Source organism: Littorina saxatilis, linkage group LG16, assembly GCF_037325665.1.
Source record: "Littorina saxatilis isolate snail1 linkage group LG16, US_GU_Lsax_2.0, whole genome shotgun sequence".
NCBI lineage: Eukaryota > Metazoa > Mollusca > Gastropoda > Littorinimorpha > Littorinidae > Littorina > Littorina saxatilis.
Window position 1 is genome coordinate 7748456 of NC_090260.1, and position 16093 is coordinate 7764548.

Genomic DNA, 16093 nt, shown 5'->3' on the forward strand with positions numbered 1-16093 from the left:
AGTTGTACAGCATCAGTTCTGTGTATGGAATAAGAGTTCAGTGCATTGGTTGGGGTTTTATGAGTCTGACAGTTAGGATTTCATGTATTTTTCTTATCAAAACTGAACCGGTAACTGAAAATGCTAAATTAAAATAATATATTGCTTAGAAATGCTTTTCGATACACAGAATTATTAAACACAAACATATTGCTGCAAAGAAGAAAAATTGGATCAAAACATGTACTGGTTCACAAACTGCAACATTTTAAAAAAAGCACATTTTATAACGTTTTTCTCACATTTTGGTGAATAAAACCCCCAAAAATTGCTTTTCACTCAAAATTTAAAATGGTTTCCCTTAATTAGGTTATTCTGCTTGCAAAAATCAAACAAGCAGCAAGCTGTTTCCAAAATAAAATAAAAAAGTGCTTGCCTACCCTGTCCCCCCTTAACACCAGCACACTCCGTTAGTTTAACACAAGTACACTCCGTTAGTTTAACAACAGCACACTCCGTTAGTTTAACACAAGTACACTCCGTTAGTATAGCACAAGTACACTCCGTTAGTTTAACACAAGTACACTCCGTTAGTATAGCACAAGTACGCTCCATTAGTTTAACACAAGTACACTCCGTTAGTATAGCACAAGTACACTCCGTTAGTATAGCACAAGTACACTCCGTTAGTTTAACCTTTTAACTACCAAGTTTATTGTTCTGTAGAATCCCTCAGCTCCCAAGTTATTTTGAGCAGAGACGGTCAAAAACGGGTATGCGTGTTTAAATTATTATTACTCAGTTTCTCTTTGTCAGATTGATAAAAAAAATTGGTATGTTATTGGATAGGGATCAAACTTCAAAGAGTATGTGTTCTTCTTCTTGGTGGTATGTATGTCGCAGTGTTATCATGATTTATCTACCTGTTTACCTGTCAATAAAGTTGAAAAATTACGCTTACTTGTTGCTCCGGTATATCATCCGTTTCGCTGTCACTTGTTGATATTCATTGAACGATCAAAGTAGGTCAGATCAGCAGTGTTCCCAGAAATGCTGATGTCAAAGCCAGAATCTTCTAATTGATGTCTACTTTCGTGGAGATAATCAAGCATAGTCATGAAATCAGGATCACTGTCATCTGAATCCATGTCGGCACCAAGCGCCCAAAAGATTTGGTGAAAAAAGATCGATTGTAACTCTCACAGAGATCGAAAGCACATGGGAAAAAAACAAGGCGGAAGTGAGACAATCCCACAATGCATTTGCAACCGTCTTATTACTACTGCTCGCGCACAACAACCGCAAACAACCGAAACAGACGCTACACCGGCGAGGGGCGGTATCGGGCGGTATGGGAATAGCGGCAATGGCGGAAGACGGGCGGTATCGGGCGGTATGGTAGTTAAAAGGTTAACACAAGTACACTCCGTTAGTACAGCACAAGTACACTCCGTTAGTTTAACACAAGTACACTCCGTTAGTTTAACACAAGTACACTCTGTTAGTTTAACACAAGTACACTCCGTTAGTTTAACACAAGTACACTCCGTTAGTTTAACACAAGTACACTCCGTTAGTTTAACACTAGCACACTCCAAGTGAACAGAACATAAACACTAGGATTAGATTTCCCTTCTTTCAGGAATGTGACGTCAGAGGCTAACTGAAACTAATATTCTGGTGGTTGGCTAAGACTACAAAAGAGTGCATGTTTGAGTGCATAGTTATTTGTATTTTTGACCCAAATATGACAGATTTGTTACACATCTCGACAGTTGTTCATGTCGCTAGCTTGGTCTCCAGGAACAATAACAGTCTCATGTGTACCACTAGCTTGGTCTCCAGGAACTATAACAGTCTCATGTGTACCCCTAGCTTGGTCTCCAGGAACTATAACAGTCTCATGTGTACCGCTAGCTTGGTCTCCAGGAACAATAACAGTCTCATGTGTACCGCTAGCTTGGTCTCCAGGAACAATAACAGTCTCATGTGTACCGCTAGCTTGGTCTCCAGGAACAATAACAGTCTCATGTGTACCGCTAGCTTGGTCTCCAGGAACAATAACAGTCTCAATCTGTTAAAATTACAAACAAATCGCATAAGGCGAAAATACAACATTTAGTCAAGCTGTCGAACTCACAGAATGAAACTGAACGCACTGCACTTTGTCACCAAGACCGTATACTCGTAGCATCGTCAGTCCACCGCTGGTAGTGAAATTGACGAGCCAGAATAGCGCGGTAGTGGTTGCGGTAAGCAAGATAGCATGCTTTTCTGTATCTCTATTCTTTTTAACTTTCTGAGGTTGTTTTTAATCCAAACATATCAGATCTATATGAGTTGTTCTTTGCTACTGGTCACAAGTGGGGGTCAGCTCACACGGACGCATTTTTCAATACAGTCTTGGGGAGAAACTGGTCACAAAGCACCCAGTACATGCCAGAGAGATAGGAGAATCAGCACAATCAAAGAAAATACCAAAATCATTCAATAGATATGGAAACTAGATGAATACCCGCTTCGCCGGGTAGCCGACTTCGCCGGGAAGAAGTAGAGCCGAATACCCGGCAAAGCCGGGTGTACGCCGGCGCACGAAGGAAGGGAGATAAACGCGCAAAACACTGGAGAAGATAAGGAAGAGTTGTGGACAGTGACCTTCTAAAAATAGTAACGGCAATATGGATTGAGCGTTGTGGACTAAAAATAGTAACGGGAATATGGATTGACGCCACACGAAGGAAGGAAGATAAACGCAAAACACTGGAGAAGATAAGGAACAGTTACTGGGAATGGATCTGGGAAGATGAACAGAAAAACCAAGATCGGTTCAGCGCTGCGCGCTGAAAGCACGTGTTGAAAATTCTCATCGACCAGGTTGTGTCCGGGGTCTACCTGAATATGCCCACCAAATTTGAAGCAGATCCATCGAGAACTTTGGCCGTGCATCGCGAACACACAGACAGACAGACAGACAGACAGACAGAAGCCGTATATATATATATATATAGATATTAAGATTTACTGTGAAAATGCTAGCAAAATTGGCGTCCAAAAACGGGAACGCACACTTGGTGCGTCTTTGAAGACTTACCTCCCGTTCTGTGTTGTTGATAATAGTCGTATTTGTGCTGTTTTTGTTGAAATAGTATCTAATAAAACTGATGCAGTTGTTGAAATGTTGCAAATTATTGTTGTCTTTGTGAAATGCGAGAGTGTTCTGAGGCGTAATCTGCATATGGCTGATGTCCCACATAGGGTACCCCACTTCGATCAGCGTATCACTCCAAATGAGCTTCATAGTAGAAAAGCAGATACACTACCAAAACACTGCATAACAGATCTAAAAGACTGAGCCAGAATCATTGAAATTTACTTCCTGTATAAAATATTGCAATCAAATTTGCTCACGCCGTCCTACATGCAACGCAGGTTACCTTCGCCTTCGATTCAAAGTAACTCCACGCTAACTGAATTACCATCGAAACGCAGATAACGAACTGATTCGGAGATTACACGCCACACATTTATGATATTTTACACACAAATTTCAACTGTGTTGTTTCGCGATTAACAGCCATAAACAAACAAATGTGGCGCCGTCACGTCGCTTCGGAAGGAGAAACGCAGGTTACCAAGAGATTGTTTCCGATACCTGTCGGATTAAAATCATCGTTTTTCACGAATGAAGGCTCTTTGGCAGATCTGGTGAGTTGGAAACTGTCTATGAATGTTTCATTTAATGTCAAATGCGTACATTCTTGTCGATATTGTTACCTTTGGGCTCATAAATGAAGTCAATGGTCGTGTTTTCCTGAAGTGACTTTTGTCAGCATAGAACTTACTGTGCTTTGATCATTGACTGAGAAGAATCTCCCGATGACACTAGTTCATTTCACTATGCGACTGCAGATCTGCAAGGAAACTTATGGCAGGGGAAATAAGCTTAACTGAAGACGAATAAACGGAGTAACTGTTCTTCAACGGATTGCTCTCACTGATCTAAATATTTAGATCTTGTCGTCTGCTAGTCTGCTAGTAAGTAGTCTTCGGTCGTGTGAAAGTCACATCTATTTCGACTGTGTGCATCGATCCGTGTAGTGAAATGTTGATCTTTGATGATTTGGCAACATAACTTCACTGCATGTGCTTTGAGTGTATCTCCCCGTTAACCATTTGAAAACGTCTTTTTATTTAACAAGACCATGTTTCGACAGCCCAGACGGGGAGGATCCTCGATAGCTCACAGGGTATATAATGTTTTCCGCCGCTTTTTAAAGAATCCTTTCAAATTTACTATTCCAAAAGTACCCTATGACACGACTTGAGTGGCAAAGAACATTCTCTGCAATTCCTGTCTCAGTCCGTGCAGCCGTTTCGGGTCCTATGGTCATCATACAAACATACACACAGACACACAAGAACCAGCTTTAAAAGTTAGATTATGTAAGAACCATGTAAACCAGTGATTTTTTCTTATGTACATCAGATACTACAGTATTTCTGCTTTATGAAAAGCTATATTTCAAAAACAAAACTAGAGATTTGAATTTTGACCATTTTTCCCCCTTTCTGTCACCAGTACTGAAGAACAACTCATATGTTTTTGGAATCAGGAACTGACAAGGAATAAGATGAAATTGTTTTTAAATCAATTTCAGAAATTTTATTTTAATCATAATTTTCATATTTTTAAAGCTTGTTTTTAATCCAAATATAACATATTTATATGTTTTTGAAAACAGGAAATGATGAAGAATAAGATGAAATTGTTTTTGGATCGTTTTATGAAAAAATGATTTTATTTGCAATTTTCAGATTTGTAACCCTTTCGCTGCCAATCAAAACTTGCGTATGCGCATTCCTGACTGCCAGGGAATATTGGAGTTCGGGGTGTAATAATTCACAAAAAATTCTAGCTCCAAACTGGCAGTAGGTAGGTAAGTAAAACCTATGTTATTTTTAAAGGAAATTGAACCAAGAATCTGTTTTTAGTGTCTAATCATGGAAATAATAATTAGTTTGGCTTATAATGATGTTTAAATATGAACTTTTGAAAAATCAGTCCGGCGCATCTTTCGGTGCCTGTGGATCAAACACAGGTGGCTGTTTTGCTTACTCCAAGAAAGGATTATAATCACTGTCATCTACCTGTTTCCAACAAATCGTCCGAAAGAAGATCTCCCCCTTCCCCTGTCAGTATCCATAATCATTTGCACCGCCTGTTGCGTCAGTCCGGCTTTGTTTTTCCCTACTAGGGCCCGGTCGACTGTCACCGTTAGCCATTTTGACGAGTCGAGATTTCTCTCCCCTACCCCGAAAATAGCCTTCAGACGCAAAACCGCGTCACCATTTATGTTTATTCATGAGAATGAGGTATCCTTCCAAGCCATTGGCTGCTATTTGTGTGTCAGCAGTGACGTAGCATTTCTGGAAAATCGCGGAACGGAGAAGACGGGTAAACCCGTCCTAAGGCGCTGCGGCTGCACAAGCGCATGACGGGTATTCCCGTCATAAGGCAGTCAAGGGGTTAATGACCAAATTCATGAATGAATTTCAAAGCCTTCAAGCTGAAATGCAATACCAACGTCCGGCCTTGGTCGAAGATTCCTTGGCCTAAATTTCAATCAATTTCATTAAAAAATGAGGGTGTGACAGTGCCGCCTCTTTTACAAAAAGACGTCATCAAAGACATTTATCGAATAAATTAAAAAAACGTCTGGGAATATTATTCCCAAGAACTTTCATGTAAAGTTTCATGAAGATCGGTCCGGTAGTTTACTCTGAATCGCTCTACACACACAGACACACAGACACAGACACAGACACACACACACACAACGACCCTCCTCTTGATTCCCCCTCTATGTTAAAACATTTAGTCAAAACTTGACTAAATGTAAAACACGTATAATAGACTGTGAAGCAGATAAAACGCTAAAGATTATGAGGAAGAAAAATACTACAGATAAAAAATAACATACAGGGTGTACCACAAAAAGAGGGACAAAAAGAAACTGTAATAGTTTCTACAAATACAAGAATTTTCGCAAGATTTTTTTCACCAGATGTGGACAACATCTAAAATTTTTATTATACCAAAGCATTTCGAAATCGAAAAACATTTGGTTGGTCTTGTCAGTAATTGATGACATGTTCAATCCAGGCCCCGCGCTGCTGGATGACGTGGGCCACAAAAAGAGGGACAAAATCAAACTCTCATATTTTCTAAGAAAATAATTGTTTCTTTCTGATTTTCAGGTGATATATCCAGAAGACCTGTAAGTTTTATCTGACAGAAGAATGGACCCCTACGATCACTTTTCCGTCGAAGAGAGGACCAAGATTGTGGAACTGTAAGTCGCCTACTCTGGTTCAAAGACAGTTTCGACGCGAACACCCTGGAAAGAAAATACCACATCGTCATACTATCACACGCTTGGTTGATAAGTTCAGAAACACTGGTAGTGTGGTTAACAACAACAAAGGACATTCTGGTCAGAAAGAAACAATTATTTTCTTAGAAAATATGAGAGTTTGATTTTGTCCCTCTTTTTGTGGCCCACCCTGTACAACGGATAGATTCTAAAGATTACAACACAATGAATTTTCCAGAAGACATCTTGTTGCTGACCTGCTTCGAACGTTGTGTTGGTGACGGACATGGACCACTGGCTCTGACGTCTGCCGTTGATGACCTTGACGGCAAAGACGTACTGTGTGTTGGGGCGAAGGCCGTCGACATGGGCAACCAGGTCTGTGGCGTTGACGAACCTGTCACATCACACACACGGTCAGACATCACATGTCTTCATATGGTTTTCACCACAAATAGCTACATAGCTAGAGAGATATAAATATGCAGAGTGGCAACTTTAGAGGGTAACTGGACAGGGTGGGAACTATGCAGAGTGGCAACTTTATAGTTGTATAGCCACAGAGTTGTCAGCAGTTGTATAGGTGGAGTTTATTGCTTTATGTATAGACTATTTCAATGTATAGCTCAGACCTGGAAACCCCTGGAGTTTATTGCTTTATGTATAGACTATTTCAATGTATAGCTCAGACCTGGGAACCCCTGGAGTTTATTGCTTTATGTATAGACTATTTCAATGTATAGCTCAGACCTGGGAACCCCTGGAGTTTATTGCTTTATGTATAGACTATTTCAATGTATAGCTCAGACCTGGAAACCCCTGGAGTTTATTGCTTTATGTATAGACTATTTCAATGTATAGCTCAGACCTGGAAACCCCTGGAGTTTATTGCTTGATGTATAGACTATTTCAATGTATAGCTCAGACCTGGGAACCCCTGGAGTTTATTGCTTGATGTATAGACTATTTCAATGTATAGCTCAGACCGGGGAACCCCTGGAGTTTATTGCTTGATGTATAGACTATTTCAATGTATACCTCAGACCTGGGAACCCCTGGAGTTTATTGCTTGATGTATAGACTATTTCAATGTATAGCTCAGACCGGGAAACCCCTGGAGTTTATTGCTTTATGTATAGACTATTTCAATGTATAGCTCAGACCTGGGAACCCCTGGAGTTTATTGCTTTATGTATAGACTATTTCAATGTATAGCTCAGACCTGGGAACCCCTGGAGTTTATTGCTTGATGTATAGACTATTTCAATGTATAGCTCAGACCGGGAAACCCCTGGAGTTTATTGCTTTATGTATAGACTATTTCAATGTATAGCTCAGACCTGGGAACCCCTGGAGTTTATTGCTTTATGTATAGACTATTTCAATGTATAGCTCAGACCGGGAAACCCCTGGAGTTTATTGCTTTATGTATAGATTATTTCAATGTATAGCTCAGACCTGGGAACCCCTGGAGTTTATTGCTTTATGTATAGACTATTTCAATGTATAGCTCAGACCTGGGAACCCCTGGAGTTTATTGCTTGATGTATAGACTATTTCAATGTATAGCTCAGACCTGGGAACCCCTGGAGTTTATTGCTTTATGTATAGACTATTTCAATGTATAGCTCAGACCTGGGAACCCCTGGAGTTTATTGCTTTATGTATAGACTATTTCAATGTATAGCTCAGACCTGGGAACCCCTGGAGTTTATTGCTTTATGTATAGACTATTTCAATGTATAGCTCAGACCTGGGAACCCCTGGAGTTTATTGCTTGATGTATAGACTATTTCAATGTATAGCTCAGACCTGGGAACCCCTGGAGTTTATTGCTTGATGTATAGACTATTTCAATGTATAGCTCAGACCTGGAAACCCCTGGAGTTTATTGCTTTATGTATAGACTATTTCAATGTATAGCTCAGACCTGGGAACCCCTGGAGTTTATTGCTTGATGTATAGACTATTTCAATGTATAGCTCAGACCTGGGAACCCCTGGAGTTTATTGCTTTATGTATAGACTATTTCAATGTATAGCTCAGACCTGGGAACCCCTGGAGTTTATTGCTTTATGTATAGACTATTTCAATGTATAGCTCAGACCTGGGAACCCCTGTTTTGCATTTGGAGTATTCTCAAACAAAGTTGGTGTATTTTCAAGAAAAATAAGCGTACTCCACACAGCATTTGAACATCAATGATTCAAACATGCTTCACACGCGTTCGTCGCACCAATAATCAAGTTTATCGTCAATACATTTAAAATACATGCTTCTTTCAATGTTTACTGACAAAAACTGTAACCATGTGTCAAAATACTGGATCAGCTTGTGAAGAACTGTAACCATGTGTCAAAATACTGGATCAGCTTGTGAAGAACTGTAACCATGTGTCAAAATACTGGATCAGCTTGTGAAGAACTGTAACCATGTGTCAAAATACTGGATCAGCTTGTGAAGAACTGTAACCATGTGTCAAAACACTGGAACAGCTTGTGAAGAACTGTAACTATGTGTCAAAACACTGGATCAGCTTGTGAAGAAAAGTAACCATGTGTCAAAATACTGGATCAGCTTGTGAAGAACTGTAACCATGTGTCAAAATACTGGATCAGCTTGTGAAGAACTGTAACCATGTGTCAAAATACTGGATCAGCTTGTGAAGAACTGTAACCATGTGTCAAAATACTGGATCAGCTTGTGAAGAACTGTAACCATGTGTCAAAATACTGGATCAGCTTGTGAAGAACTGTAACCATGTGTCAAAATACTGGATCAGCTTGTGAAGAACTGTAACCATGTGTCAAAACACTGGAACAGCTTGTGAAGAACTGTAACTATGTGTCAAAACACTGGATCAGCTTGTGAAGAAAAGTAACCATGTGTCAAAATACTGGATCAGCTTGTGAAGAACTGTAACCATGTGTCAAAATACTGGATCAGCTTGTGAAGAACTGTAACCATGTGTCAAAATACTGGATCAGCTTGTGAAGAACTGTAACCATGTGTCAAAATACTGGATCAGCTTGTGAAGAACTGTAACCATGTGTCAAAATACTGGATCAGCTTGTGAAGAACTGTAACCATGTGTCAAAATACTGGATCAGCTTGTGAAGAACTGTAACCATGTGTCAAAATACTGGATCAGCTTGTGAAGAACTGTAACCATGTGTCAAAACACTGGAACAGCTTGTGAAGAACTGTAACTATGTGTCAAAACACTGGATCAGCTTGTGAAGAAAAGTAACCATGTGTCAAAATACTGGATCAGCTTGTGAAGAACTGTAACCATGTGTCAAAATACTGGATCAGCTTGTGAAGAACTGTAACCATGTGTCAAAATACTGGATCAGCTTGTGAAGAACTGTAACCATGTGTCAAAATACTGGATCAGCTTGTGAAGAACTGTAACCATGTGTCAAAATACTGGATCAGCTTGTGAAGAACTGTAACCATGTGTCAAAATACTGGATCAGCTTGTGAAGAACTGTAACCATGTGTCAAAATACTGGATCAGCTTGTGAAGAACTGTAACCATGTGTCAAAATACTGGATCAGCTTGTGAAGAACTGTAACCATGTGTCAAAATACTGGATCAGCTTGTGAAGAACTGTAACCATGTGTCAAAATACTGGATCAGCTTGTGAAGAACTGTAACCATGTGTCAAAATACTGGATCAGCTTGTGAAGAACTGTAACCATGTGTCAAAATACTGGATCAGCTTGTGAAGAACTGTAACCATGTGTCAAAATACTGGATCAGCTTGTGAAGAACTGTAACCATGTGTCAAAACACTGGAACAGCTTGTGAAGAACTGTAACTATGTGTCAAAACACTGGATCAGCTTGTGAAGAAAAGTAACCATGTGTCAAAATACTGGATCAGCTTGTGAAGAACTGTAACCATGTGTCAAAATACTGAATCAGCTTGTGAAGAACTGTAACCATGTGTCAAAACACTGGAACAGCTTGTGAAGAACTGTAACTATGTGTCAAAACACTGGATCAGCTTGTGAAGAAAAGTAACCATGTGTCAAAATACTGGATCAGCTTGTGAAGAACTGTAACCATGTGTCAAAATACTGGATCAGCTTGTGAAGAACTGTAACCATGTGTCAAAATACTGGATCAGCTTGTGAAGAACTGTAACCATGTGTCAAAATACTGGATCAGCTTGTGAAGAACTGTAACCATGTGTCAAAATACTGGATCAGCTTGTGAAGAACTGTAACCATGTGTCAAAATACTGGATCAGCTTGTGAAGAACTGTAACCATGTGTCAAAATACTGGATCAGCTTGTGAAGAACTGTAACCATGTGTCAAAATACTGGATCAGCTTGTGAAGAACTGTAACCATGTGTCAAAATACTGGATCAGCTTGTGAAGAACTGTAACCATGTGTCAAAATACTGAATCAGCTTGTGAAGAACTGTAACCATGTGTCAAAACACTGGAACAGCTTGTGAAGAACTGTAACTATGTGTCAAAACACTGGATCAGCTTGTGAAGAAAAGTAACCATGTGTCAAAATACTGGATCAGCTTGTGAAGAACTGTAACCATGTGTCAAAATACTGAATCAGCTTGTGAAGAACTGTAACCATGTGTCAAAACACTGGAACAGCTTGTGAAGAACTGTAACTATGTGTCAAAACACTGGATCAGCTTGTGAAGAAAAGTAACCATGTGTCAAAATACTGGATCAGCTTGTGAAGAACTGTAACCATGTGTCAAAATACTGGATCAGCTTGTGAAGAACTGTAACCATGTGTCAAAATACTGGATCAGCTTGTGAAGAACTGTAACCATGTGTCAAAATACTGGATCAGCTTGTGAAGAACTGTAACCATGTGTCAAAATACTGGATCAGCTTGTGAAGAACTGTAACCATGTGTCAAAATACTGGATCAGCTTGTGAAGAAAAGTAATCTTGGTATTTTTCTCGCCATATATTTTTCCTTCTGACTGTACAGATGGTATTCTGGGCGATCCTGCATACACAATACGCTAACATCGTACGGGTTCCCAGGTCAGCTTACAGTCCGGACAATACGCTAACATCGTGTGGGTTCCCAAGTCAGCTTACAGTCTGGACAATACGCTAACATCGTGTGGGTTCCCAGATCAGCTTACAGTTCGGACAATACGGTAACATCGTGTGGGTTCCCAGGTCAGCTTACAGTTCGGACAATACGCTAACATCGTGTGGGTTCCCAGGTCAGCTTACAGTTCGGACAATACGCTAACATCGTGTGGGTTCCCAGGTCAGCTTACAGTCCGGACAATACGGTAACATCGTGTGGGTTCCAAGGTCAGCTTACAGTTCGGACAATACGCTAACATCGTGTGGGTTCCCAGGTCAGCTTACAGTTCGGACAATACGCTAACATCGTGTGGGTTCCCAGGTCAGCTTACAGTCCGGACAATACGCTAACATCGTGTGGGTTCCCAGGTCAGCTTACAGTCCGGACAATACGCTAACATCGTGTGGGTTCCCAGGTCAGCTTACAGTTCGGACAATACGCTAACATCGTGTGGGTTCCCAGGTCTACTTACAGTCCGGACAATACGGTAACATCGTACGGGTTCCCAGGTCAGCTTACAGTCCGGACAATACGCTACACGCTTGTATGCAACAGAAGGAATGTAGCTGGGACAGGAGAGCGGCTTACTTGTTACGGCCGCGCGGCAGTGCGTGGTACTTGACGGTGTAGTAGCGGTAGTCCACGATCTTCTGACTGCGGCCCAGCGAGTCGTCCGCCCAGGTCAGCACGATGGTGGAGTGGGTCAACACGATGGCCTTCAGACCTATGGGCGGCATCATGGGGGTCGCCGTTTCCTCCTCTGTAACCATAGCAACACTCTATCACATCAACAACACCATGGCCTTCGGACCTCTGTAACCATAGCAACACTCTATTACATCAACAACACCATGGCCTTCAGACCTATGGCCGGCATCATGGGGGTCGCCGAATCCTCCTCTGTAACCATAGCAACGCTAAATCACATCCAAGCGCTACAGGGAACCATAGTTTTTAAACAAACAATCTGATATCGAACGGGACAGCTCATTGGGGCGATGCGGCCTGACTGAAATTGATTTTAGGCATTTCTAGAGGGTGTCGGGCCGCCTCTCCTGGCAGACATGTCACTTACCTCCATCCTGTTTTAAAAGGGAGATAATTCTAGCATCAGGAGCCTGGCAGTGTAACCATAGCAAGGTTGCATCACATTCAGCCAATATGCCACACCACACAGTGAGACGCCACACCACACAGTGAGACGCCACACCAAACAGTCAGACGCCACACCAAACAGTCAGACGCTACACCAAACAGTCAGACGCCACACCATACAGTGAGACGCCACACCATACAGTCGGATGCCACACCATACAGTCAGATGCCACACCATACAGTGAGATGCCACACCATACAGTCAGACGCCACACCATACAGTCAGACGCCACACCATAGTCAGACGCCACACCATACAGTCAGACACCACACCATACAGTCAGACGCCACACCAAACAGTCAGACACCACACCAAACAGACGCCACACCAAACAGTCAGACGCCACACCACACAGTAAGACGCCACACCATACAGTAAGACGCCACACCACACAGTCAGATGCCACACCATACAGTCAGACGCCACACCACACAGTCAGACACCACACCATACAGTCAGACGCCACACCATACAGTCAGACACCACACCAAACAGTCAGATGCCACACCATACAGTCAGACACCACACCATACAGTCAGATGCCACACCATACAGTCAGACGCCACACCATACAGTCAGACACCACACCAAACAGTCAGATGCCACACCATACAGTCAGACGCCACACCATACAGTCAGACGCCACACCATACAGTCAGACGCCACACCAAACAGTCAGACGCCACACCATACAGTCAGACACCACACCATACAGTAAGACGCCACACCAAACAGTCAGACGCCACACCACACAGTGAGATGCCACACCATACAGTCAGACGCCACACCAAACAGTCAGATGCCACATCATACAGTCAGACACCACACCAAACAGTCAGACCCCACACCATAGTCAGATGCCACACCATACAGTCAGATGCCACACCATACAGTCAGATGCCACACCACACAGTGAGACGCCACACCATACAGTCAGACGCCACACCATACAGTCAGACGCCACACCATACAGTCAGACGCCACACCAAACAGTCAGACGCCATACCAAACAGTCAGACGCCACACCACAGTCAGACGCCACACCACACAGTCAGACGCCACACCATACAGTCAGACGCCACACCACACAGTCAGATGCCACACCATACAGTCAGACGCCACACCACACAGTCAGACACCACACCATACAGTCAGACGCCACACCAAACAGTCAGACGCCACACCATACAGTCAGACGCCACACCATACAGTCAGACGCCACACCATACCGTCAGACGCCACACCATACAGTCAGACACCACACCATACAGTCAGACACCACACCATACAGTCAGACGCCACACCATACAGTCAGACGCCACACCACACAGTGAGACGCCACATCATACAGTCAGATGCCACACCATGCAGCCAGACGCCACACCATACAGTCATACGCCACACCACAGTCAGACGCCACACCATACAGTCAGACGCCACACCATACAGTCAGACGCCACACCATAGTCAGATGCCACACCACACAGTAAGACGCCACATCATACAGTCAGACGCCACACCAAACAGTCAGACGCCACACCAGTCAGACGCCACACCAAACAGTCAGACGCCACACCACACAGTAAGACGCCACACCATACAGTCAGACGCCACACCATGTAGTCAGATGCCACACCATACAGTCAGACGCCACACCAAACAGTCAGATGCCACACCATACAGTCAGACGGCACACCATACAGTCAGACACCACACCATACAGTCAGACGCCACACCATGCAGTCAGATGCCACACCATACAGTCAGACGCCACACCACACAGTCAGATGCCACACCATACAGTCAGACGGCACACCACACAGTGAGACGCCACACCATACAGTCAGACGTCACACCATACAGTCATACGCCACACCACCATACAGTCAAACACCACACCATACAGTCAGACGCCACACCATACAGTCAGACACCACACCATACAGTCAGACGCCACACCATACAGTCAGACGCCACACCAAACAGTCAGACGCCACACCAAACAGTCAGACGCCACACCAAACAGTCAGACGCCACACCAAACAGTCAGACGCCACACCAAACAGTCAGACGCCACACCACACAGTAAGACGCCACACCATACAGTCAGACGCCACACCATGCAGTCAGATGCCACACCATACAGTCAGACGCCACACCACACAGTCAGATGCCACACCATACAGTCAGACGCCACACCACACAGTGAGACGCCACACCATACAGTCAGACGCCACACCATACAGTCAGACGCCACACCATACAGTCAGACACCACACCATACAGTCAGACGCCACACCATACAGTCAGACGCCACACCATACAGTCAGACGCCACACCATACAGTCAGACACCACACCATACAGTCAGACGCCACACCAAACAGTCAGACGCCACACCAAACAGTCAGACGCCTTACCAAACAGTCAGACGCCACACCACACAGTAAGACGCCACATCATACAGTCAGATGCCACACCATGCAGTCAGATGCCACACCATACAGTCAGACGCCACACCACACAGTGAGACGCCACACCATACAGTCAGATGCCACACCATACAGTCAGACGCCACACCAAACAGTCAGACGCCACACCATACAGTCAGACGCCACACCATACAGTCAGATGCCACACCAAACAGTCAGACGCCACACCATACAGTCAGACACCACACCATACAGTCAGACGCAACACCATACAGTCAGACGCAACACCATACAGTCAGATGCCACACCACAGTCAGACGCCACACACAGGCAGACACCACACCATACAGTCAGACGCCACACCATACAGTCAGACGCCACACCATACAGTCAGACGCCACACCATACAGTCAGACGCCACACCATACAGTGAGATGCCACACCATACAGTCAGACACCACACCATACAGTCAGACGCCACACCATAGTCAGACGCCACACCATACAGTCAGACGCCACACCATACAGTCAGATGCCACACCATACAGTCAGACGCCACACCATACAGTCAGATAGACTGACACAAAGATTGAAATCCTGGATGCTTGCTGTATGACAGATAGACTGACACAGAGATTGAAATCCTGGATGCTTGCTGTATGACAGATAGACTGACACAGAGATTGAAATCCTGGATGCTTGCTGTATGACAGATAGACTGACACAGAGATTGAAATCCTGGATGCTTGCTGTATGACAGATAGACTGACACAGAGATTGAAATCCTGGATGCTTGCTGTCATACACCTCCATCACCATCCCCTCACACACACACCAACCATCATCACACACTCACACACACACACACACACACAAACAAACAAACAAACACACACACTCACAAACAAGCAAACAAACAAACAAACAAACAAACACACACAAAAACACTTACCAATGTCTTCACTGGTGATGACGGTGTCGTAGCGACTGGGACCGTTGCCCATGTTGTTGAAGGCCTTGATGGAGATGACGTACTCTGAGGCTGGCTCTGTGACCATGGAAACAC

At 43.4% G+C, this 16093-nt stretch overlaps 1 protein-coding gene across 2 annotated transcripts in view; it reads right to left on the reverse strand.

Moving 5' to 3' along the window:
- Window positions 1–16093, reverse strand: part of LOC138950300 (neogenin-like) — a 153330-nt gene that overhangs the window by 32557 nt on the left and 104680 nt on the right. For both annotated transcript variants that reach the window (XM_070322052.1, XM_070322051.1), the window contains exons 15-17: window positions 15980–16075; window positions 12029–12200; window positions 6611–6750 (exon numbers count right to left, since the gene is read on the reverse strand). In XM_070322052.1, the coding sequence (XP_070178153.1) occupies window positions 6611–6750; window positions 12029–12200; window positions 15980–16075 (408 nt within the window). The remainder of the gene's footprint in view (window positions 1–6610; window positions 6751–12028; window positions 12201–15979; window positions 16076–16093) is intronic.